The sequence below is a fragment of the Myripristis murdjan genome, chromosome 12 (genome assembly GCF_902150065.1).
Source record: "Myripristis murdjan chromosome 12, fMyrMur1.1, whole genome shotgun sequence".
Taxonomy (NCBI): Eukaryota; Metazoa; Chordata; class Actinopteri; order Holocentriformes; family Holocentridae; genus Myripristis; species Myripristis murdjan.
Genome location: NC_043991.1, coordinates 1,574,918 through 1,600,565, shown reverse-complemented (window position 1 = coordinate 1,600,565; position 25,648 = coordinate 1,574,918). Strand labels below are relative to the sequence as shown.

Sequence of the window (25,648 nt, the reverse complement as noted above, 5' to 3'; positions counted from 1 at the left end):
ATTTTAATAATAATAGGTCGTGATCTAAAGTGGGCCGGTCTGAGGCATGAAACTCCAGGGCTGAAAAGGAGTCCCACTCCGGCCCTGGTCCCAATAGTTCCCATCTCACCGTAAATTCCAACATTTTGTTGGTAACATTGTGAGCATGTTCATGTGTCATTTGCTTGACTCTGTAACTGGTTATTACTGCATCATCCGTCCGTTCTAATACTTTCCGCTTTCATTTACACTGTAAATTGCAACACATTGTTGTTGGTAACATTGGGGCAAAATGCGGACGCGTGTCTATCAAAATCGAGTTGTCGAGTTGATATAGTATAGTTAAAAACCATATTATGCGTTTTTATTAATAAATAAATGCCCAAAAATTTTGAGCTCACGCCCTCACGGGCGCTCGCATGACAGTGGGATCATACCATGACTACACAAAAACGTCACCGCTCACCACTGAAATAAATTAATAATCACAGAGCGTGATGTTTTCACTGTGATGTGATGGCAAAATGTCTGTGCCTTGTCCAGATTACTTGGTAATGTGAAGGGTTTACAGATCCAGATTATCTGGTATGAGGGGTTCACAGATTTTTGCAGCTGTCAGACTCATCGGGGCCACCCTGATAAATTTCAAACATGTTTGATACTTTGGATTTAAAATCTGGATGATAACGTCACTACCCTCTGAGCAGGACAACAGCCAACATCCAGCTGTTGTACAGGTGAGACAGACGAGAGGCTTGTCCACATGTGACATGTGACTGAGTCTTCTGAGTACTGATGCTGTGCTTAGTGTGTAAACACACACAGCCTCTCTGAGTGGGGAGAGTTATTGTTCCTGCTGCAGGGCATCACTGACAGGATTTAATAAATTCAGCTGAGAATTTCATTTTTTTCACCCACCCACACCGCTTATTGATCAGAATGTTATTTTGTTAAGCTGAACCGTCAGATCCCTGTGAGGGAGTGAGAGAGAGAGAGAGAGAGAGAGAGAGAGAGAGAGCTAATGAGGTGTTTTGCTTCCTCTGTAACAATAATAAGTTAATAAACAAGAAAGTCTGAACTCTATAAATCTTGTGTATTTTTTCAAGGTTTATTTTTTTGGCAAAGGAGGTACATGGCTTCACTTTGCAGGGTCAGATCAGCCCAGACACTGCAGACGCTGCCGCCAGCCTTGGACCGATTCAGAAGAAAACAATCTGCTGATTCTGGGCTCAAATCAGCAGGATCTCCTTGTTCCTGAATCCCATGTCAGAGTAGAATCTGCTGAGGGGATCAGCTGCAGGCCAGCAGCAGCAGAGGCTGCACATGTGGAGCACTGACGCAAAAAGTTAAACTATTTTCTATTTGCTCACTATTTGCTAAGTTGTTTTTCGCATAAATTTGAGTTTGTAATCTCAGAATTTTCTATTTTCTTTTCTCATAATTCAGTGTTACTTCCTTATAAAAATATGACTTCAATATTGGAAATTGATTTTTTTTTCTCTGAATATTGTAATACTTTGCTTCATCAGCATATATTTCCCCCCCCTGCAGTGGCCCTGACTCGCCGTCCTACCTGTACCTGAGCCTGGCCTCAGGTGTGTTTAGGTGTCTCTCATGCAGCTGCGAAAGGCGACGCTGGAAATTAAATATCTATGTGCTCTTAGCGGACAGATGTTAGTAAAACGTGTCTTCACAGTCTCTTCCTTTATTTCACTTACTGCCGCTGCTGTCCCTGCACACCGCGGCTCCGGGCTGCGTCAGCTGGCGGAGGACGGAGGACGGCCGCTGGTCAGAGCACAGAGCCTCGCCGGGGGCTGCGGCTGCGCGGACACGGTTTCTGCTTTTATTATAGACTAAACGCAACACAGTGCACATGTAACGCCAACGTTACTGCGGAGCTGAGAGGCTAAACACATAGATATAATAATACGAGCTGCACAACGTCCATCCATCACTGTGTGCGCCGAACACAAGGCGCTGGATGATGACGTCGCCTCTCCCGTATCCAGGTAGCACAGTAAACTAGACTCTTGCGCGCGCGCGTGTGTGTGTGTGTGTGTGTGTTTCCAATATTCTGTCCCCGCTCATGTATATAAATAGGGAGGGACAAAAACAAATCAGAAACACCTCTCAATATAATATAGTCCAGTACAAGACCTCTGCAAACTACAACCTCAATAAACAATTAAATTTACTCATTCTCCACAATGTCAACAAAAAAGATTGTAGTCAGGTAGATTACATAAATATGTTACATGCATGTTTCTTAAAAAAAAAAGAAAGCTGCAAATATACTTCAGTATTAAAAATTAATATAAAAATTATTTCATCATTTCAGTTCAATTACAATGAAAAATGTAGGGAACAGAGAAAAATTAACTGACTGGAGTAAAAACATTCTTGAGTTTTAAATTTTCAGCAGTCAAATATGCATTAAAATCTGAATCTTTAAAAATATAAAATTTTTAATGTTGAGCCAAAATAATAATCAAATTCATTATGACTTGTGCTGAAAACATGGGATCGTTAAGAGTAATTTAATCTGTCTGTGTGAGAATTAACTGTCTAAATTTGAGAAATAATTTCGTAAATAAAACCAAAAAAAGTTCTATGAAAACCTTTTTTCTGAAACATTACAAGATGACGCTGTGTTGAGGCTGTGATGTCGCCTCAAGGTTTTTATATTCTCATATGAGCAACTACAAACTGTTGCTCGAGTACACATATTCTGACTGCAGTACAAGTACTGTTCCTCTGCTGGTATCTGACTGCAGTAGAAGTAGAGGTACTGTTCCTCTGCTGGTATGTGACTGCAGTAGAAGTAGAAGTACTGTTCCTCTGCTGGTATGTGACTGCAGTAGAAGTAGAAGTAGTGCAGTAAAAATGTCCTGCAGTAAAAGTCCAAAGTGTCTCATGTCAAATGTCCTGGCAGTAAAAGTGACTGAGCTCCTTTTTCCAAACAGTAACTGTGTTAGCTGGGATCTTTTCCATGCAGTTAGAAAAGGAGGAGAGAACACGCTGCACACTGCATGCTTTTAAAGGGGCATTACACTCAACTGGAGTGAGGACCCTGTAGACTCAACTGATGTGGAATTAGCACTTAATAATGGTTGAGTCTACTTGGTTCTTGTCACCTTTTTCTCTACACTTTTGACAAATTTGCCAGTTGAGTCTAAATGGTCCTTACTGCAGTTTTGCATGCTGCAGGTTTCATTGTGAAATTTGGAAAATGACAAAAAGTAGAACCAACAAAAGTAGAAGCAGGTTCCTCCTCTCATCTTTACTGACTGAGCTTTTATTGTGAAAGGCTCCACAGTGTCACTGATCATCTGTTCTCTGTAATGGATCTGATTTAAAACGTAGTGAAGGACAAAACTAAAGCAGATATGGACTGAAGGAAAAGTCAAATTACTGACTTAAAGATATACTCCAAAAACGTACAGTAACATGAGTAAATGTAATAAACTGAAATAAACTATTGTAAAACCACAGAAATAGAATGAGCAGAATCAATATAGTAGGATTCTGCAGTTGCTACCAGGCTGAGTGAACGTCTGACTGTTCCACTGTGACAAAACAAGCATTATCAAAATAACTGTCAAGTCAATTTTATTTGCATAGCCCAATAACACAAATTACAGATTTATAGCAATACCACAATCCTCTGTCCTTTGACCCTCACATCAGATGAGGAACAACTCCCTTAAAAAAGGTGCTCCTTTTGACCTGGACCAGGAGGAGCCAGAGCCCCCACACATTAAAGAGGAACAGGAGGAGCTCTGCACCAATCAGGAGGCAGAGCAGCTTCAAGATCTCACTTCATCAGGTTGAGATATTGCTAGATAGATAGATAGATTTATTTATGGATTAAGACGAATAAAACAGCAATCCATCGGATGACATGCAAAAGTACAAAACTTATTTCCAGCATGGTCCTTGGTGTTACATACAAGAAACAAAATAGACAAGAAACAGACAAAGTCAAGACAGAGGTCATACAAAAATAGGTGGGAACAGAAGACATCCCAATAAAACAAATACACAAATAAAACAATTAAAAAGCAGAAAAACTATCTAGAATCAAGGCACATTCACCTTCTTCCATAAAAGCTGCTTGACCTGCCTTTTAAAAATTTCTCTAGATGTTACGAGTCTTATGGCAGTAGGCAGACAATTCCATGCCATGATCCCAGTGTAGAAAAAAGAATTTTTAACTGCATTATTACACACTCTGGGGACAACACAGGAGCGGATACTGGCCCTCGTGTTATGACCATGGTGTGTGTGGACCATGGTAACACCAGAGCATAAATATTTGGGAGCCTGCCCATTTACAATGCTAAACATATGGTTTAGCTTTTGTTGTTCCACTCTTAGGTGAACAGGAAGTAGACCAGCTCTTGCAAACTCCTCCCTGCCAATATGAGTACGGGGGGGTGCATTTAACAGGTACCGAATAACATTGTTTTGCAACACTTGGAATTTGTTTTTAAGTTTCACAGTCAGCCCAGAAAACCATGAAGAACAGGCAAAATCCACATGACACTGAATCAGCGTTACTGCCAATAATTTCTTCACAGAAAACTCAAACAACGTGGTCTTGCGATACAAAAACTTCAACTTACAGGCACATTTAGCTAACACTTTGGCTGCAATGAATTCACCAGTAAGTGATTGATCCAATGTCAAACCCAAATATGAAACACTTGATTTAGACACAATTTCAGCCCCATTACACATCACCTTTAAAGTATTTGATTTTGCCAACTTCCTTTTTGTACCAAACAAGATTGATTCCGTCTTGCCAAGATGCATAGAGAGCTTGTTGTCAATTAGCCACTGGTTGACGGACTCAAGCTCTATGCCAAGAGTGTTTTCAATGGCTTTTACATTACGCCCTGGGACAAGTAAAGCAGAATCATCAGCATATAATAACAACTTGCACCGCACAGCAGCTGACAGATCATTAATGTATACTAAAAATAACAGGGGCCCTAGGATAGAGCCTTGGGGCACCCCACATGTTATACTCAAAGAATCCGAGAGGGTCCCTTCAACATCACAGACTTGTTTCCTATGTGTCAAGTAAGAAGTGAACCACTTGAGTGCTGAGTTACTAAAACCCATGCATTGCAATTTAGTAAGCAAAATATCATGGTTCACAGTATCAAACGCTTTTTGAAGGTCAATCAGTAACATACCAACATAATTTCCCTGATCAAGATTCTGACGCACATAGTCAAAGAGGTGGATGAGACAGGTGTCGGTGGAATATGCAGCTCTAAAACCTGACTGGAGCTCATATAATAGACCATGTGTGATAAGGTACTCCTCCACCTGTTCATACACAAGACGCTCAAAAATCTTTGAAATAGTTGACAGAATAGATACTGGTCTATAATTCCCAGCAACGGCTCTGCTATTTTTCTTAAAAAGAGGAACTACCCTGGCTTTCTTCATATCGTCTGGGAAAACACCCTGACTTATGGACAGATTTATGACATGAGTAAGAATAGTGGATATAACCACAGCACTATCCCTAAGAAACCTGGAGGGGATAAGGTCTAGGCCAGTGGCTTTATTCATTGACAGAGTGGAGAGGCACGTTCTCACTTTATCCTCTGAGACAGGACTAATTACAAATGCATCTGCAGAGACATTTTTACTTCTATAAAAGGAGTTAACAAATGATTTGCCATATTTATTAGAACCACTGGGCAATTTACTGACCAGACTAGCCGCAACGGTTGTAAAGTATTGGTTAAAATGGCAGGCAATCCGCCTCTTATCAAAGCACATCTCATCATCAATATTAAGCCCTGCTTTACCAGACTTTGATTTAGATTTTGCTGTTGATCCCAACTCATTGAGAATTTTCCATAGTTTTTTAGGCTGTTTTGCATTTACAGCAATGGAATCAGTGTAGAATTCAGACTTAGCCTGTTGTACTTTAGAGCTAACTTGATTTCTAAGATGGGCATAAGAGTTATAGTCAGCTGGTAATTTGGACTTTTTAAACTTTGTGAAACATCTGTTACGTTGTCTGATCAGATCAACGATTTCAGATGTCATCCAACATGCACTTCTTTGCTTAATTCTTGTTTCCCTCATTGGTGCGACATCATCCAGAGCAGCTTTGAAACGCTGCTTGAACAAATCCCAAGCCTTATCAACATCTTTACATTCAAGCACATCAGACCAGTCTCTCACAGATAGCCTTTGATTGAACGCTTCAGCAGTGTACTGTTTGGTACATCTGTATTTGATGGAGCAATGCTCATTCATTGGCTGAAATTTCATTTTCTTGCGTGTGCAAAAGACTACATTATGATCACTAAAAGCCAAATCTAAAACACCTGATTGACTTATCATTCCACAATCTGATACTAAAATTAAGTCCAGAAGGGACTGGCTATTTGCCGACAGCCTAGTAGGCTCAGATATTATTTGTTGTAAACCAGACACCTTACAAAGATAAGAGAGAGACTCTTTCAGGCTACTGCGTGGCAACAATAAATCTGTATTAAAATCACCCATGATGATGCATTCTTTCTCCAAGCATACATTACTTTTACAACAGACAGATTCAAGGAGTTCATAGAAGTCCGTTTGTTTAGGTGGGCGATAACAGACACCTACAATGATGGGCTTGGTTTTAGGAAGTATCAACTCAACCCAGGCTGCCTCCAAGCCATCCACCTGTAGATCGTGGCGCGGATTGAAAGTTATGTCAGACCTTATAAAGAGGCACACTCCTCCGCCGTGCCTGTTGCGATCGCGTCGAAAGATGTAATAGCCTGTAAGCCCAGCTTCACCATCCAGTATAGAACTGTCTAGCCAGGTCTCCGACACGGCAATCACAGCCGCTTTAGACGTGGACGCGAAGTGCTCGATTTCATCCTTTTTGGGTAGAAGACTCCTGGCATTGACGTGAATAAAGTGCAGCCCTTTCTGATTAAGCAGGCCGAGTGAATCATAGTCTCTCCCATCCACAGTATCCTTGTCATACACTTTCAAGCCAACTGTGTCATCAAGCACATCTGCGCTGCACATTTCACGCACACAACATTGGTTACAAACCAACGGAATAACCGACTTATTCCTTACTGCCCGGTCATACAATTTCGGAGCAATATTCCCACATCTTATGTGAACAAAAACGTCACAAGAGTCACAAGCAACTGCTTTGGCGTTTGCTCTTACCACCTTTCCGCAGTTTGGGCAGCAGCCGCTACAACTGATGGTGGGCTTGCTTTGCTGGTGTTTCGCCGTTTGCAAGACTGCTGGGCCCGGGCACTGATGAATATCTCCCGAAAGCAGTAGGCAGATTGTTAATATTCTGCCGAGGGCATCGGGTCGCTGGGTCGCTCCAGATCTTGCTTTGCATGCGGCTTTGGATTTCCAGGTGATCAGGGCAACACCGCCATATCCACAAAGTTTGTCAGCATTTACTGACAGACGACCGGTTATGTCCAAACGCTCAGTATTCCGCTGCAAAAACGTATCATATTCCAAGCACTCCTCAGAAATTTTAAAACGGAGACCTAGAATGCTTAAAAACACAGTATAAACGGATACTGCTACTAGAGCTCCAAACACACCTGGCGCACCTGACGCCATTGTCAGCTCAATGGCCTGGCTGTGCCACCGTGCTGCATATCTTTATCCATGTCACACCTTACGTTACAACGGCTCAACCAGGTTTACAATGGAGGAAGAAAAATTCAGTCCGATCTGCAAGAGCGTGTGGAGCCTGCGGGCGGGCAGGTGGAGCGTGTGGCCTCATCACTCGATTCGTCGGTTCCAAGATGCGGTCCTTGCGAGAGCGTCGTCTCTGGATGAGTAGTCTGAGTCCCATACGTCCTTTGTTTCGTCTCTATGATTTAAAAGAGTGAAAGGCAAATACAAATGTAAAATATTAGAAAATACAATCTTATGACATACTAAAATAAAATAAGTACATACAGATATAAACATCAGCATGAAACATACACAAAGGCCAAACAAATGAACAAAGCTAGGGTAAAGCTTGAAGCTAGTAAACAGACCAGAAACGAAAAGCTATCCACTTAACACTACTGTTGAAGGAGAAACAAAACTAGCAAATATACTGATATGTGGGCTAAGAATGAAGAAAATGTAAAAAAAAAAAAAAAAAAAAAAAAATTCAGAGGTTAGAGCAGAATACAGAGAGATCGGGGGAGCGGACAGCAGCATCGACCTCACGAAGCCGGAAACAGCGTCACTTTACCTGGTTACCAAGGAGACGAGACAACCAAACTGCCAGTCTATCAGGGTTAGTAATGTCCTAGAACACAACAGCAGCCTAGGAATCACCAAAAACTACTGCACCCAACAAAACCAAGTTGCTCGACTCCCTACATTCACACAGAGCGGTGTGTGTGTGTGTGTGTGTGTGTGTGAACAAAGGCCAGCGAATGCCACCACCAGATCAGAAGCTGATGTTTCTAACCTGCTCTAGAACCTGCCTGGTTCCCTCTCTACCTAAGAGCCTGTAAGTCTATCTAAACAGACCTCCGCTAGTCTTCGTCGGCTTTCCCGGGCACGCCAGGGGCCCCCCCAGGGTTACCGCACAAAAACAAAAAAAAGTGGTGATGGTCACACCAACACCCGCAGGCTTACTTAACCAGGCAAGCTCTCCAAAATGAAAAATCTACCTCATGTGGCAACATCAGCATGAACCCACTACATCAAAAGACACAAAAAACAGAAAAGTTAGTCTGTGGGCGCAAAAACGAACTCACCTACTCAAAAACTGAGCCGTCATGTTACAAATGGCTCAAATCAAACTCAATTTAAACCACTGGAACAGATTAGCAGACTTGATTAATACCGAATGACAAAATAGAAACTGTATCTGAGCCAGAGAAGCCAGTGATTTTTAACTGAGACACAAAAATTGGAAGTGAATCTGCAGACACGATCTCGAGGAGGCGGCTGGTCCCAAGTGTAGCAGCCGTCACTGAGAAAGCTCGGTCGGCCCAAAGTGCCAGTCAGTTTGTCTTTCAGGCTGAAGTGCAGCAACACTTAGCGTCTTAAATCAAATCTCAAGGGGATGCTTCCAGCTCAGGTTTTTGCCTCTGCAGTGATGTAGTTTTTCCAATTCTGAGTCTTTTAATACTTAAGTGGCACCGCCAGCGAGTTTAAAAGCTGATGTTTGGATGTATTTCGGATTTAACAACAAGCATGAGGAATAGGGCTGGGTATCAATTCAGATTTTCCAGATCGATTCAATATTACAAGGCCCCAATTCAATTCGATTCAAGATTTGATATCGATTCAGTCAGAATTTGTTTTTATATCCAAGTAAAATTGGTATTTTAACTGAAATATCCCTGAGAAAAATTCTGAGAAATATTGCCGTAAATGTCCTTGCATATAAAAATACCAACAGCCTCAGTTATTTTCTGTGCACACTGAGAGTTTGCTGTTAACTTACACACCAATACCTGCTCCAGGTTGGTTGGTTTGAGCCGTGCCGACTGTGTTTCTGATTGATGTCTCATTAAATGGTTGCGGAGAATCGTCGTATTTCCTCAGTATTTTACTTTCCCGTTGCACATCGCTTGTTTTTTTGTCCAACTCATCGTTTTCCTCGTGCTTGTTGTTAAATCCGAAATACAGTGGTCCCTCGCTATAACGCGGTTCACCTTTCGCGGCCTCACAGTTTCGCAGATTTTTTTTAGTGCAATTTTTAATGTTTTTTTTTTTTACTGCACTTATTTTTCGACGAAGGTTTGAACTTTGAGTGTTTAAACAAGAGAGAAAAGTGAGAAAATGTTAATGCCTGTCTGAGAAAAGTGTATAATGAGGGGTTTTACAGCCTTAAAACATCTATAATAATTGTCAAAAATAAAGCTGACTACTTCGCGGATTTCGCCTATTGCGGGTTATTTTTGGAACGTAACTCCCGCGATAAACGAGGGACCACTGTATATCCAAACATCAGCTTTTAAAACGGCTGGCGGTGCCTTCAGTGGTGCACTCGCTCCAGCCATGCTGTTTGAGCGCTGGCAGGAACAACATCTCATGAGATCTCGTGCCATGAAACGCAGCGCTAAATGTTGATCACGTGAGACGAGCTGGGCTGATACCACAGGCTGCTTCTCTGCACCGTACGTCCAAAGAAGAAAAAACTAGTTAAATTAAAAGATCGATTTTTGGATTTTATGAATCGATATCGAACCATTTAAAAAGGGAACTCAATTAAATTGTTTTTTTTTCCCAGTCTGGGATCAATAAAGTATACCTATCTATCTAACGAGGAAAATGAAGAGTTGGACAAAAAATAAGTGATATGCAAGATATGTAACAGGAATAGGGCTGGGTATTGATTCAGATTTTCAAGATCAATTCGATTTTACAAGGTCCCAATTCAATTCAAGATTCGATATCGATTCAGTCAGGGATATTTCAGTTAAAATACCAGTTTTACTTGGATATATATATAAAAAAAAATTCTGAGAAATAATGCTGTAAATTTAAAAAAGGAACCTTTTGACCTGATATATTAAAAATTGTGTTTAGATTAAGAATTGAACCCAAACCAGTTACATTAATCATGTATTTATTCAAACATGACCTGACCAACACAAAAAAATGAATTTATTTAAATGATTAAACTGTCCTTTTAACTACACCAAACACTCCTCACATGGGAAACACGGGAAAAAGAAAAAAAAAGAAAAAAAAAAAAAAGATGTCAGCCATTCACTACCAAAACCAGTGAGAATAGTAAGTGATAACGCTCAGCGCAACTGTTTGTGGGTTGGAGACTCCCGCTACCTGAAAGAGAGAACAAACACACACAACACACAGAGCCAAACAAATACAAACCAAAACCAAAAAAATGCTGGCAGCTCACACCAGAGTTCTCACAATTACAAGAGAAAAACATTAGTCCAAAACAGCACAAAGCAGCCTATTCCTAATCCAGCTCACATCCAGCTCAATCTGCAAATTTACCCACAAGCACAGTGTGGCCATTTCCCAAAACAATCAATCAAATATAATCTGACAAAACAGGCATCCAGAGCAAGACTAATGCCAAATGCACACCAGTCACAAGGCTGTCTTATCAAACCAAGTCCACAAGCTGACTGGGAAAAAAAAAAAAAAAAAAAAAAAAAAACACCACCAGTAAGCCCAGACTGGATGACCCGTGATCCAGACTGTTAAACCATGACACCGCCGTCAGCACGGGAAAAAATAACTTAAGTTCAGCTTCAAGATATCACCAAGTTCCCGTTCATTCCCATTCAGAGTGAAGATGAAGAGGAAGCTCCGTGCTCACAGCGTCAGAGAGGAACCAGCCAGGAACTCAGATCCAGCTGCTGATTTCCAACCAACTAGTGAGAGCCAGCTCCTCTCTTCACACTCCTGAGGCTGAGACTGATGACAGGAGACAAACTATGGAGCTGCTTTTTGTGGTACAACAAAAAGCCACCCTCATCACAGACATGATGATGCATTAGAGAGTAAAACCATTCAGCTGCTCAGTCTGAGGTCAAAGTTTTACAGACAGAGGAAACTTTCCCTGCCTTCAAGTGAGAAGCTCAGATTCCAGCACTGGAGCTACTGCATACAATTTGACAGGCACTGAAATATTTTAGTCGGATATATCAGACAAGCATAAAAACCTCAAACATGGAACCAACCTGAGCCCAAAAAAAAAAAAAAAAAAAAAAAAAAAAAAAAAAATCTGTCCAAGCCCGACCTGAACCACGGCATCACTTTTGGGCCAAGCCCCGCCTCAATCTGAAAATATAAATTAATTAAATGGTTTGTTACAAGCTTAAGTAAGCCACGTTGTCAATCCATTTTGTAAAACATGCAGACTGATAGCAGCAGTTTTGGGCTCAAAATCAATTAGAGAATCAAAGGACCCGACCTGTTAACACAAGACCTGCAACCCAAACCAGAGCCACTATCAAATAAGATTAAATCGCTCCAAATTCTGTTTTAATAAGGATTTTTATTGTTAGTCACTGGATGTAATTCAAGGAGGCACAACTTTGAATTTCAGCATCAATGTTTTCCAGTTTCTGACTGATAAGTTCAAGCTGTTTGTGTTGCTTTTTAACTCAAAACTATGGTAAATAAAAAAGTTTCTCATTGGCACTTGAAGGCAGTATGAGAAACACATGAGAATCCACACAGGAGAGAAACCATCCAGCTGCAGTTTGTGTAGAAGTTTCAGCCTCATGTTAGCAGATTTAAGTATGCTGCTGAGAGTCGGGGCAGGTGAAGCTGCAGAGCTGCTGTTTGAGCCTACCTGTTGAGGTTGAGGTCTAGGCTTCTTTAGGAAAATTACAGGCATCTGGCACAACTCACCACCTTTAGAAAACTCCTGTAAAACTTTTAAACTAACCATCATCAATCTGAAATGAAAACAGATTCAGCAGCTGCAGGGTTGATTTCTGCCTCAAATGTTTTCAGACATATTTCACTGAACTGTTTTAGCAACAACAAAGACACTTTCAAAAAGAGCCGCCATGTTGGCCCGGTTTGAAACCCAGGAGTGGACCGCCCACAAGTGAAGCGCCCAATCAGGTGCAGCTAGGAAGTGTTTGGGTGGTTACAGGAGAGAGCAGCTGTCAATCAGGAGAGGCTTGACCATCATCCAAAGTGTCCAAATCTGGGAAGCAGCGCCACACCTGACGTCTAACACGCGCCCCTGTGGACACGTACCATCAGTCTTATGAGGAACCTGCTGAGCCCTGTGGGCCAGGAGACAGGACTTCATGTAACCCCAAGCCTGGTGAAACTGTGCGGAGCCGTAGTTCGACTCTATACCATCACATGAACGGGCACCTCAGGCATTACACCAAGAGTCAGCATGGCAGAGCCTCAGTAAGCAGCCGCACCAGCAGGAGGCTGTTACAGGTGTGGAATCAGCTGCACAGAGCTGAGGAGGAGGTTTACAAATGACGTGTAAACCACTTAGCTGCTCCGTCTGTAGTAGAGATTTTAGTCAGAAGTGTTTAAGAAACATGAGAATCCACACAGTACAAAGTATTTGCAGCATGAACGTACATGTTATTCTGCGTCCATTCATGAGCTCTCTCTCTAAAGTCCCTTCCTACACAGCTCTCGCTATGAAGATGATGAAGAGGAAGCTCATTCCTCGTAGCTTCAGAGCCAAACTGAGGAGAACAGAGAGGCAGAGCCTCCAGCCAGCAGCTCCACTGGACAGATGAGATGAGGCTGAGCTAGCGCTAACATTAGCAGGCCTGCTGTCGAGCCCGGGTTTATGACTATCTGGAGAGTCCATCATGTCTAACGTAATCCTAGCTGAAAGAAGCCGTTTCAACTCATGGACAGATCTTTCTAACAGTCTGTAACTGTGAAACAGTCACTGCACATCATCTTTGAATAAGGCTGTTTTGACTGCAAATGAATAAAGTTAAGTGCAAGCCGGGGTAACACTCGAAGCTGGTAAACAAACAAGGAACGAAAAGCTATCCACTTAACACTACTGTTGATTAAGACAACTAGCAAATCTAGTGATATGTGGGCTAAGGATATATACAAAGAGGATATATAGAGAGCAGACGGCAGTATCGATCTCACGAAGCCGGAAACAGCATCACTTTACCTGGTTACCAAGGAGACGAGACAACCAAACTGCCAGTCTATCAGGGTTAGTAATGTCCAAGAACACAACAGCAGCCTAGGAATCACCAAAAACCACTGCACCCAACCGAATTGCTCGACTCCCTACATTCACACAGAGCACGGTGTGTGTGTGTGTGTGTGTGTGTTTTAACAACAAATGTACACAAAATTCTGTGTACATTCATGAGCGCTCTCTAAAGTCCCTTCCTACTCAGCTCTCGCTATGAAGACGATAAAGAGGAAGCTCAGGCCTCACAGCTTCAGAGCCAAACTGAGGAGAACAGAGAGGCAACCAACTAGTGAGGGCCAGCTCCTCTCTTCACACTCTTCTGAAGCTGAGACTGATGACAGTGATGACTGGGAGGAGAGCAGAGAGCCTCAGTCAGGTTCAAACCCACAGAGTGAACTCCTTTTCAGTGATGATGGATCTGATGATGCAGAGAAACCATCTTCCTGCTCTGTGAGCAAGAACACAGGAGAGAAACTGTGGAGCTGCTCTCTTTGCAGGCAAAGCTTTAAATGAAAAGAAACTGAAAAACAAACATGATGTTCAAGGGAGAGAAACCATTCAGCTGCTCAGTCTGTGATAAAGGTTTTACACAGAAAGCCTGACAGATGAAAACAGAAGCTGATGGACTGTGGAGGATCAGAACCAGCCATGAACTAATCCTGCCTTCAACTGCCAAGTCAGGGGCTTTTATTTCTGACATCAAAGCTCCATCACACACCCTGACCAGCACTGAGGCGCTTTGGTCAGAAATCTCAGGTAACCATAGCAACCTAACAAAAATGGAAGCCGTTACACACCTTTACAAATCATGACTAGGAAGCCGCGACTGTATCGATGTTCGCTCTCTTGTGAATGTTAATTACAAGTTCAGGGTAGCTTTCATCTAGCGGTGTAAGGATCTATCTAACTGGATCAATATATTCACCAAATGACCAACAATCTAATATAATCAATATGAAGTGAAAATATCCAAAATATCCATGTCATCATCTTAGGAAATAAACCTCAATTTTGAGACTCCCATGGCAAGTCTGTCATCATTTCAAACAGCACCAGGCACGTAAAGGCAGCCAAGAAAAAGACAATAAGGATCACCTGCTCGTCTCTCTGGAATAAAGATTTGAGAGAAAAGACAGGAGGGCTGGGTTAAAAAAAAAAAGTAATCATTTTGAATTGATTTCCCTTTAAATGGTTCGATATCAATTCATAAAATCCAAAAATCGATCTTTTAATTTAACTAGTTTTTTCTTCTTTGGACGTACGGTGCAGAGCAGCAGCCTGTGGTATCAGCCCAGCTCGTCTTGCGTGATCAGCATTTAGCGCTGCATTTCATGGCACGAGATCTCATGAGATGTTGTTACTGCCAGCGCTCAAACAACACGGCTGGAGCGAGTGCACCACTGAAGGCACCGCCAGCCGTTTTAAAAGCTGATGTTTGGGTGTGTCCGATTTAACAACAAGCACAAGCAAAACAACCAGTTGGACAAAAAACAAGCGATATGCAAGATGTGCAATGGGAAGGTAAAATACTGTGGAAATATGACGAATCTCTGCAACCATTTAACGAGACATCACCCAGAGACAGTCGGCACGGCTCAAACCAACCAACCTGGAGCAGGTACTGGCGCGTAAGTTACCAGCAAACTCTCAGCGTGCACAGAAAATAACCGAGGCTGTTGGTATTTTTATATGCAAGGAAATACGATCATACAGCATCGTTGAAAATGATGGTTTCCAAAGCCTCATATCTTAATGTAAACACAATTTTTAATAATGTACCAGGTCAAAAGGTTCCTTGATAAATTCACAGCATTATTTCTCTGAATTTTTTTATATCAAAGTAAAATTGGTATTTTAAGTGAAACATCCCTGACTGAATCGATATCAAATCGATCCAGAAAATCTGAATCGACACCCAGCCCTAGAAGACAGGTCGTCTGATGAATCATACGCCATGAGCAAACAATGCCAGCACGAGATAAAAACACACATTAAACAGCTTTGTCAAGTTTCAAAGTCTGAATGCTGATGAGAATATTGTGATTCTGGGCTCAAATCACCAGGATTTCTTCTGACTGAATCCCACAGGAGAAGAAAAACCAGTTTTCACAGGTTTTGTCATAAATTGGTGACTTTCAAAACTCAGAATTTTCTAGTTTGTCATAAATTGTGTTTTCTTTTGTAAATTTCAAACTTAAATTTCCGTTTCCAGTTGTTTTTTCCCTCAGAATATTGCCCCATGAGCCAACATGCAGTTTTTCATTGATCTGTTGACTAAAAGTTTATTGATTTAAAATAAATTAGAAAGTCACCTAAAATATTCATGTGTCGACTTGGGTCATGTTCACTTTAGCAAAAAAAAAAAACAAAAAACAAAAAACAAAACAAAACAAAACAAAACAAAACAAAAAAAAACTTGGTCCCGGTGAAGGTCTCATTTGAACAAATGCTGTCTGTTTCCTGATACGAGTCTCACTACCCTGTTATACATATTCAGTTTTAACATATGAAGCTGAGGATACAAAGATGGCGCTCTCCGGCTGAGGGCGGCGCTGGATCTTGCTTCCTGCGGTCGGAGTCGGAGCCAGAACCCTCGCAGATTTGCACCGGTCCTCATCATGGAGGGACAAACCCCGGCTGAAGACCCACCATCCCCCGTCAGTCTGCACACTGTGCTGCCAAGAAGAAAAAATACTCTTAATACTGTGTATCCTGTAGAACAGAGTACCACATGTGGCAAAATGACCTTTACAGGTGAACTTAATGTGACCTTCTGTAAACTTTTGAATGCACATGTCCAACTGTTCAATGTTTCAGTACTTTTTGCACAAGTTGCTGTTCTCTAACAAGGAGCTTCACGGCAAAATTCACATCAGGTGTTTGATGCTCCAGCTCATCGAGGTCGTATCATTAGGGAACGGCTGCTGGAGACTGGGGTACCTCAGATGGAGTGGCCTGCACTTTCTCCAGACCCGAATCCCATAGAAAACCTATGGGATCAGCTGAGTCGCCGTGTAGAGGCTCGGAGCTCTGTACCCCAGAACCTCAATGTCCTGAGGGCCGCCCTTCAAGAAGAGTGGGATGCCATGCCTCAGCAGACAATAAGTCGACTTGTGAACAGCATGAGACGTCGTTGTCAAGCTGTAATTGATGCTCAAGGGCACATGACAAGTTATTGACACTGACATTTCTTGTTGTGGTATATCCACCACTGTTGTTGGCTTTTGTTTCAAGAAATGGTTTGAGATGAGGAAATCACCAGTGCATGCTTCTACTTAAATGCCCTACTTTCATGATATAATATCACTGTAGCGTGAACTTTTTATATTTTCCATAAATTTCACCCAAAAGCCAAATATCCCTAACTTTTTGTGAGTAGAGTATATTTTGGTAGTGTGCAACAAAATATTGGATGGAGGGCAAAAACAGTTGACAAAGGCACAATATCCACATGCTGCTCTACAACATTTATTATACACACAATATGTTTAATATCCATGGTGGCCATCACGCTCAGGGCGGGATGCACAAATTCAAAATAAAACAAAAAGAAAAGCAAAAACTAATGAAAAGTACATAACTATAACTCAATATGCATCATTTTCATATACAGCACGGTTTACTGACACATGTACTGTTCGAAAACCACAGGCCTCCGTCATCAGATCCGACTCAGGACGTTATAAATAAATAAATAGATAAATAAATCACTTTCTACAAAGATATAGAGGGACTGAGTATCACACGCCGGAATTTAACACACAAAAAATTAAAATAAAATGAAAACTTCATAAAATAACAAACTGGTGGTGTATGACAGGTGCGGTCCGCCCTCACACGCACGCGGCCGGCGGCCACATCCGCCCTCATCCGCCGCCCGCACCGCCCGCATCACATCATCCGGGTACAGCGACGAAAAGCACGCGTTTCCGCGGCCCCTCATGTCGGTATGAACAGCTGCTGCTCAGATTTACACCTTTATTTTCCACAACGCTCACCTGCGCCGCGCCGCTCACCTGAAGGCCCCAAGGCCAGAGGAAGCCCATGATGCACCTGGCGCGCTGCTGGCAACATCGGCCGCGACGCTGCCACCTTGTGTCCAAAACCAGGAACTGCAAGCTTTTTTTTTTTGCACTGTAATATTTCTTCAGTAAATCAGCTGCGTCTAGAGGAAAAAAATGGACCGTGACTCCTAAGCAGTTTGACAATTTACACACTGAATACTGTGGCAACGCGTTTTCTTCTTTCAGAATTTATATCAAGTCAAATAATAACTATAGGATCTGTTTCATCTGCCGTCTCCATTCTCTCCAACTCTTCTTCTTGTAATAAATAAATACATAACTCCGTATTTGCAAAGGTAAAGACAGATTCTTTGTGGGGAAACTCGCCTGGTGTCAGTCGGGGAGCTCGATCATGTCGTGAGATTGAGGAGACAAATGAATGAAGCCGCGTTAAGAAATGAAGACCAACCACCTGCCAGGTGTGCCTAGTCAGGTAATTAACACAAGCGCGAACGCAGCTCTTCTTCTTTGGTGGCGCTTTTCTGGGCGCATTGTGCTGTAGGCCTATACTAAACAGCGCCATAGTGGATTGTTCCGGAAGAGAAAACCTGCATATTGTTTATTAGAGATCCTTCAAATTTTCTTGTTAAGCTCCCCTGTAGTTCCCACCCGGATACGAACACATTTCTTTTTGTCATACAGGCAACTTAGAAATTAGTGATTAAATACAACGTAATGTTGGGGGGAAATACTGTAGATAATTTAACCAAAAATGGAGTCTTTTAAACCTTACTGGATGGGGTATTATATTGAATTCACCACCTGGCTGCATCAAACTCTCATCTTTAAAACTAGTGAAAATACTTTGTCTTGACTTCCTGTTGTCCTCACTTGCATTTCATATCAGGGCGTGTCTTTGGCGTTGGTCATGTGTTGCTCTTGGGCCGCCCAAAGACACTAAAAACGTGATGAACCAGCTCGCTATTGTTTTGAAACAGGTTGCATAACACTGCCCCCTAGCGACAAAAAATGATAGCAGTGATGAATCAACAAATTTTACTGAATAGCCGTGGTAAATCAGATGTAACATCAAATTTATTTTATTTATTCTTGTGTCTTCTTGTGTGTCTTCTTTTAAAATGTTCTTGTGAGTTTTCTTTTCTATAACTTTTTAAATGGCACTAGGGAGGACTGCGCCTTTCAATTTCGTTGTGCTTGTTGCAATGACAAGCAAGACATTCCATTCCAATCCATTCCATTCCATGTGGGCAACATGGAGGCCAGTTCAATCTGCTCTGTTCCCAACACTTACAAAATTCACTCAAAGAATAAGCAACTGCCGAAGAAAGTTAAAGCTTTAGCTGTAGGACATGAGCCACCAAGAAGTAATAAAACATGAGCTAGTCATGGAATGTGGAACATATTTATGAAATGAAGTGCAACGTTTAAAAAAAAAAAAAAAAAATCAGAGGCAAAGCAAGTGCAGTCGAGTAAACTTTTATTTATCATTTATTCATAAGCACAGAACAGAGGTGAAATAAATAGAAGGGGAATAACAGATTTGGTGGTAGATAGATTTGTAAGTATGCAGGGATATCTAATACTCCTCTCCCTCATCCTCCTCTGCCTCGTTGGAATCGGCTCCGACCTCCTCGTAATCTTTCTCCAGGGCGGCCATGTCCTCTCTGGCCTCGGCGAACTCGCCCTCCTCCATTCCCTCGCCCACATACCAGTGCACAAAGGCACGCTTGGCGTACATCAGATCAAACTTGTGGTCGAGCCGAGCCCAGGCCTCAGCGATGGCGGTGGTGTTGCTCAGCATGCACACGGCCCGGTGGACCTTGGCCAGGTCTCCACCGGGAACCACGGTGGGAGGCTGGTAGTTGATGCCAACCTTGAAACCAGTTGGGCACCAGTCCACAAACTGGATGGTGCGTTTGGTCTTGATGGTGGCGATGGCAGCGTTGACATCTTTGGGCACCACATCACCACGGAACAGGAGGCAGCACGCCATGTACTTGCCGTGGCGGGGGTCACATTTCACCAGCTGATTGGCCGGCTCGAAGCAGGCGTTGGTGATCTCAGAAACCGTTAGCTGCTCATGGTAAGCCTTCTCAGCAGAGATAACGGGGGCGTAGGTGGCCAAGGGGAAGTGGATACGGGGATACGGCACCAAATTGGTCTGGAACTCCGTCAGATCAACATTGAGGGCGCCATCGAAACGAAGGGAAGCGGTGATGGAGGAGACGATCTGGCTGATGAGCCTGTTGAGGTTGGTGTAGGTAGGACGCTCAATATCGAGGTTCCTCCGGCAGATATCATAGATGGCCTCATTATCCACCATGAAGGCGCAGTCGGAGTGCTCCAGGGTGGTGTGGGTGGTCAGGATGGAGTTGTAGGGCTCCACCACAGCAGTGGACACCTGGGGAGCCGGGTAGATGGAGAACTCCAGCTTGGACTTCTTTCCGTAGTCGACGGACAGACGCTCCATTAGCAGGGAGGTGAAACCAGAGCCGGTGCCGCCTCCAAAGCTGTGGAAAACCAGGAAGCCCTGAAGACCGGTGCACTGGTCAGCCTGGGGGCAAGAGGGACAGAAAATCCAGAAACACATGGTTTAGACAGACGTGTGAAAATTATTTGAACCAGTTCTTCCTCAAATTACCCACCAGTTTGCGGATCCTGTCCAGCACCACATCGATGAGCTCTTTGCCGATGGTGTAGTGGCCGCGGGCGTAGTTGTTGGCAGCATCCTCCTTGCCGGTGATCAGCTGCTCAGGGTGGAACAGCTGGCGGTAGGTCCCGGTGCGCACCTCATCTGAGAACACAGGTGACAAATGTTATTAACAGTGTGACAAACTGAAAAATCAAATGACACTGAACCAGATGCAGGAGGAGGCAATATTCAGACAAATCAGGGCTGGGTGACAAAGCAAATTTTATTTTCAGTCACAATTTTGGCCTCCGATGATTATGAAAGCAAAATCTCCTCATTTTATGAAGATTTTACCGATGACAGTGGGCTCCAGGTCCACAAATACGGCCCTGGGCACATGCTTTCCAGCGCCGGTCTCACTGAAGAAGGTGTTGAAAGAGTTGTCCCCTCCACCAGTGGATTTTACACTCGGCATCTGTCCATCCGGCTGGATCCCGTGTTCCAGACAGTAGAGCTCCCAGCAGGCGTTGCCAATCTGGACACCAGCCTGACCGACGTGAACTGAGATGCACTCACGCTGGAGAAAGACACAAAGACACTCTTCAAAAACAAAACCTCCATGTCAAAAGTTCCAACAACCACGCAGAATCACTTGTCAGCAGGCTCAGGCTGACAAAGGAGCCATCTAGCCAAGTTTAGGTGTCATTTAAGAACAGCTGATCACATGGCGCTGTGATAGAGCAACGCCTTAAGGACTTGGTGGATGAACATCAAAGATAAAGGCTCTCTTAAAGCCAGCAGAACATCATGACCAAATCGCCTGACAAGCTGCGAGCTCAGTTCCCCCGCTAAGACAGAGAGCCACTTATTCCCAGGGTAAAAAATAAATAAAAATAGAGACAAGGTTGAGTTTTCATTTACGCATCTAAATATGCCTGAGGGAGAGTGGAAAACATTACACCGAGAATAAATTCCCGTTGAGATCAAAGGGCCTCATTCACCCACAAACAAAATTTGTTTTTAAAAACCCCCCTTGACATATTTTCCAGAATATTCTGGCATTCACCAGTGTTTTCTTACAGGCAAGAACACAATCCACACACACTCCAGATAACTCTTGCCAACATTTTAGAGCTCACATAAAGGCACATAGTAACTGGTTAATGGGTTTTCTTCAATCTCCAGTTTATAGGATTAAAGGTAAAATTAGATTTTTTCCATTTATAGTCATTTCTAAATTATTTAAACTGTTTTGCACAACATTATTGTCTTTAAATATAAATGAACACTACAGCTCACATCAGTTCTGTTAACTGGTAACCATCCTGTGCCATGCAGTAATCAGAGACTGATCAGCGACCTGGTGTCAATTTGGGAGCTCGAACATGTCATGTGATTTAAGGGACAGATTTATAAAGCTGCTTTGGTGAAAAAGAAATCTAGACCCAACTACCTGTCAGGTGTGCCCAGCCAGGTAATCAGCAGGTTGGAGAACGACTGTACAGAGCGGTGTTTATTATTACTGTACGTACAAAACGTGTGCTTAATCTGCCGGGGCACTACATTTAAGATATGCGGCCGCATCCGAGCTCTCTCCCAGAGCCTCTCACTGGTTAGCGTCTTTTAGTGATGACCAAGTCCACAAACACTTCTACTGCCTCTGTTCCTACAATGACTTGTTGGATGAGGAGATCGGGGATACGCCCTGCCCCTGCTTCATGACACCACTCAGCAACACCCAGACTAACTCACTCGGGAGGCGTCCTTCAATATTCCGAGAGAAAAACGACTTTCCGAGATTAAATTCGTAATTTTACGAGAAAAACACTGGGATGCTCTGAGATTCGAGCGGTAGCCTACATTATCGAGGAAAAAAAAAAACTACAAAATAGTTTTCATGCGGGATTTAGTAAGGGAAACCTCCTGGTGATTTTAGCCCAGAATCACAATCTTCTCCTCAGCATCTGGACTTTGAAGATTCAGAAGAAAACACTGATATCAATTGCATATTATTGATGATTTTTTTTTTTTTTTTTTAAATCAAGCTGTAGTGACCTCATAGTGGGGTTTCAATTATGCACTGTACTGCAAAAACAAGTGTTTCGTATTTAATCTAAACTTACAGCACTTAGGTAAAATGCCTACTTGGACATGCTGAAGAGGAAAACACTTTAATCACAAAATAATCAGCTTCCTTCGGGTTTTACGGTGCTCACATGTTAGATGTGTCACATGTTCATTTCTTTTACAGCTGTGGTTTTTGGAAAGTTTTGCCATTAAATTGTACTGATTCAGAATAAAAACAGCTTGCGTTCAGGTGAAGCCGCTGACTCGGGGCGCGGCTCTGCGTCCGGATGCTGATGCTCAGCAGGGAGAGCCGTGCGTCCGGTGACGGCCCTGCGTCCTGATCCAGCCCTCCGTCTCTCACCTGGGTCTGGATTCTTTTTTAATGGCCTCAGATTTAAGATCAAACCATTTTTCTTTACATCATCTGTTGTGCGCCCTTCGCCGGACCCAACGTGAACCGGGCGAGTGATGCTTCCCATGCATCTGTTTTCCTGTTATTTTATACCCACTCCTGCCGCTGGAGTCGACGGGAAACCCCCATATGGCCTCTGTGAAACCCCGCAGTGTTGTTTCCTGTTACCTTATGATTAAAATGTCATCTGCAGGCCTCGCAGATGAGACGAAGTTTGCTGAAAGTTGCGTCACCAACATGGATTTAGACTCTCAGATCACCTTTCCAAGTTCACTAGAAGCTAAATTACAGCCTTCTCCAGTTGTTGTGATTAATTAGCTCTTTATGCTAATTACACAAATTAGCCAACATGCATCTTTCAGCAGCCGAGCTTCATCTCCTCTGCTGAGACCGTAGATGACATTTTAATGCTAAAAGTTCACAGGAAACAGCTCTGCTGGCTGCAGGAAGTTTGCAGCGGAACCTCCACTTCAGAGCTACTGAAGTTATTTTATTTTATTTTATTTTATTTTATTTTATTTTATTTTATTTTATAGGTTTTCCGTTGGGTGCTCCGCTCTTTGGACATTTTTTTTTTTTTTATCTTCTCTCAACTTGATCCAGTTCTGTGTGATTTCTGGGAGCACACGGCCCTGCAGCCCATGCCCTTTTAAACGGGGCTTGGCGGGGCGCTCTCTTATTTCTGTTTCTATTTTTGTAATATTATGTAGGGTTACTGCACATATTGAAACTTAATACACACACGTTTGATACAACGTATACATAATGCACACTTTAAAAAAATTGTAAGGCACATAGGCCTACTTTTACATATCATATTTCTTTCTATTTTCTCATAACTTAATTCTTCTGGAGAACTCACCACTGCAGCTGACCCACCTTCCCCTCAAGGATCAATACAGTATTTCTGATTCTGATTAACACGATGCATTTAGCAAGAGTCAAACTGAATGCATCTTCTCTACTTTACGCCCAGTTCGGCATTTTATAATTTTTTTTTTTTTTTTTTTTTTTTTGTAAAACTGTAAACGCTGCTGTTTACATCGCTGCACTATTTTGCCAACTGCCTTTCCGCATTTACACGTGAGAAAACACTTTTACATGAACAATGAGCTCTCTTACAAATCAGGGAAACATTTGATTTGGACAAGAATAGAGGCCAGTGTTGGACAGAAAGGAGGAGGGGAGAGAACTGCAGAGGAGGAGGAAGAGGAGGAGGAGGAGGAGGTGAAGTAAGATCAAGTCTTATGGACAGACCCATAAAAGATAACGGCTATTTTTTTCCCCCCTGTTTTTTCTTCTTCTTCTGTGCTTCTGTTGTTTGGAGTGTTACAGAGCATTCCCTCTTTATGTGCTGATGCCGTGTTACAGATAGTGTGTGTAGTTGCTGCTTTGTGTTGCATATTTGCATATTCACATGATGGTGTGTGTGTGTGTGTGTGTGTGTGTGTGTGTGTGTGTGTGTGTGTGTAATGGACTGAGGCAAAAGCACGTTAAGAGTTTTGCTTTTGGAAGAGCTGGTTAAGGTCTGGCAGATTTTGGTGTGAGGTTTTGTGCTGAGTGTGTGGAGCTTTGCAAAAATCAGACAACGCCTAAGCAATCAGGAAAAAACTAACTCGTGAAGCTTTGAAAATGCGAGGACACTTCTACTTTCACTGCCTTGCCACGAGTTTTCCGTTCAGAGGAAAGACTGAAGCTCATCGGGAGTTCATGAACAAAACTCACCATTTTCCCCCGAGTCTGCAGGCAGAGTCCAGATGAAGAGAAGAGGAGAGGCTGGGTTGGTTCTTACAGGTCGGCCTTTAGGAGTCCTGAGTAAGAAGTTCTGTTCCTGACTCCGACTGGGTGCGGCTTTTTATAAACTCCGACAAGGAAAAAAAAAATGTCTGTCTGAATCACATGACATTTTTTCCCATTGGACAGACGAGCAGCGTCACGTCCCGCTGCAGCGCGTCACGGCACACAGGAGCCCTCTGCAGGTTTAAATTCCCCAGTTAAATTACACAGATTCCTCTTAATTAATGTCAAAGATGAGAAGCAGTGACATGGTTGCTTGTGAAATAGGCCTATGTTGAAATTTAGTTGAACTTTCAAGAATTTTACGTAAAAAATAAAATAAAATAAAATAAAATAAAAATAAAATATTCCCAAGAATAATAATGGCGTCAACTGCTAAGTCATGTGACCCATCTTTCCTGAATATACCAGAAATATTGTTTTCTTTTGTTAACGTCGAAAACTTGTCAGATTTAGGATATAAGCCAGTGATGTAGGCTACATCTTATAGTAAACTTGCAATCATAAAATAAATGTTCTGTTGTTTGAGCTTGTTCATCACCAAAGGAGCAGTTTGTTGTGATCCAAACCAAATCCACGTCTAAAAAAAAAAAAAAAAAAAAAAGAAGAAGTTTTAAAATAAACTTCCTTTACTTTAGGTGCAATTGAATTTCTGTGCTTAAATTGGGGAAAAAATGAAATGCTGTTTGATAAAAACAGATTTAATTTCTTAGCAAATGCTTTCCAGAGTTTGGATTAGTGAGAGTATGACCATTCACCAAAAGCGAAAAAGAAGATCCAGATTAACATCACTTTGATATAAGCTATAGACATCACGAGTCTAGATTTTGGAACAGCTGTCATAAGACGTTCATACTGTTTCCAGTCATTTAAATTAAACTTTGAACAATCCCCCCACCACCCCAAAAAAAATCATCAACACTAATAAATAATTTTGAATAATACAGTAATATTCAATGAAAGCACAATGCAAGCGGTGCTTATTATAAATGTAAAACAGTGCGTTTTTAAGTGTTAAAAATGAACAGCATGGATGGAAGAGTTTGGAGAGTGAGCAGTTGAATGTTTTTTCTTCTGTGTGGATTCAA

The 25,648-nt window shown here is 42.3% G+C and overlaps 2 protein-coding genes across 2 annotated transcripts; both read right to left on the bottom strand.

Annotated features, from left to right (window-relative positions):
• Positions 1-1,689: 1,689 nt before the first annotated feature.
• On the bottom strand, positions 1,690-14,904 carry LOC115369174 (uncharacterized). Its single transcript, XM_030065742.1, has 3 exons — positions 13,915-14,904; positions 6,162-7,855; positions 1,690-1,832 (listed from the first exon to the last, which is right to left on the bottom strand). Exons 2-3 carry the CDS (start codon positions 7,597-7,599, stop codon positions 1,690-1,692), a joined length of 1,581 nt encoding a protein of 526 aa, XP_029921602.1. The 5' UTR covers positions 7,600-7,855; positions 13,915-14,904.
• Positions 14,905-19,112: 4,208 nt separating this feature from the next.
• Positions 19,113-24,640, bottom strand: LOC115368743 (tubulin alpha-1C chain-like). The gene is made up of 4 exons (XM_030065069.1): positions 24,489-24,640; positions 20,639-20,861; positions 20,298-20,446; positions 19,113-20,206 (listed from the first exon to the last, which is right to left on the bottom strand). Exons 1-4 carry the CDS (start codon positions 24,489-24,491, stop codon positions 19,229-19,231), a joined length of 1,353 nt encoding a protein of 450 aa, XP_029920929.1. The 5' UTR covers positions 24,492-24,640; the 3' UTR covers positions 19,113-19,228.
• Positions 24,641-25,648: the final 1,008 nt, after the last annotated feature.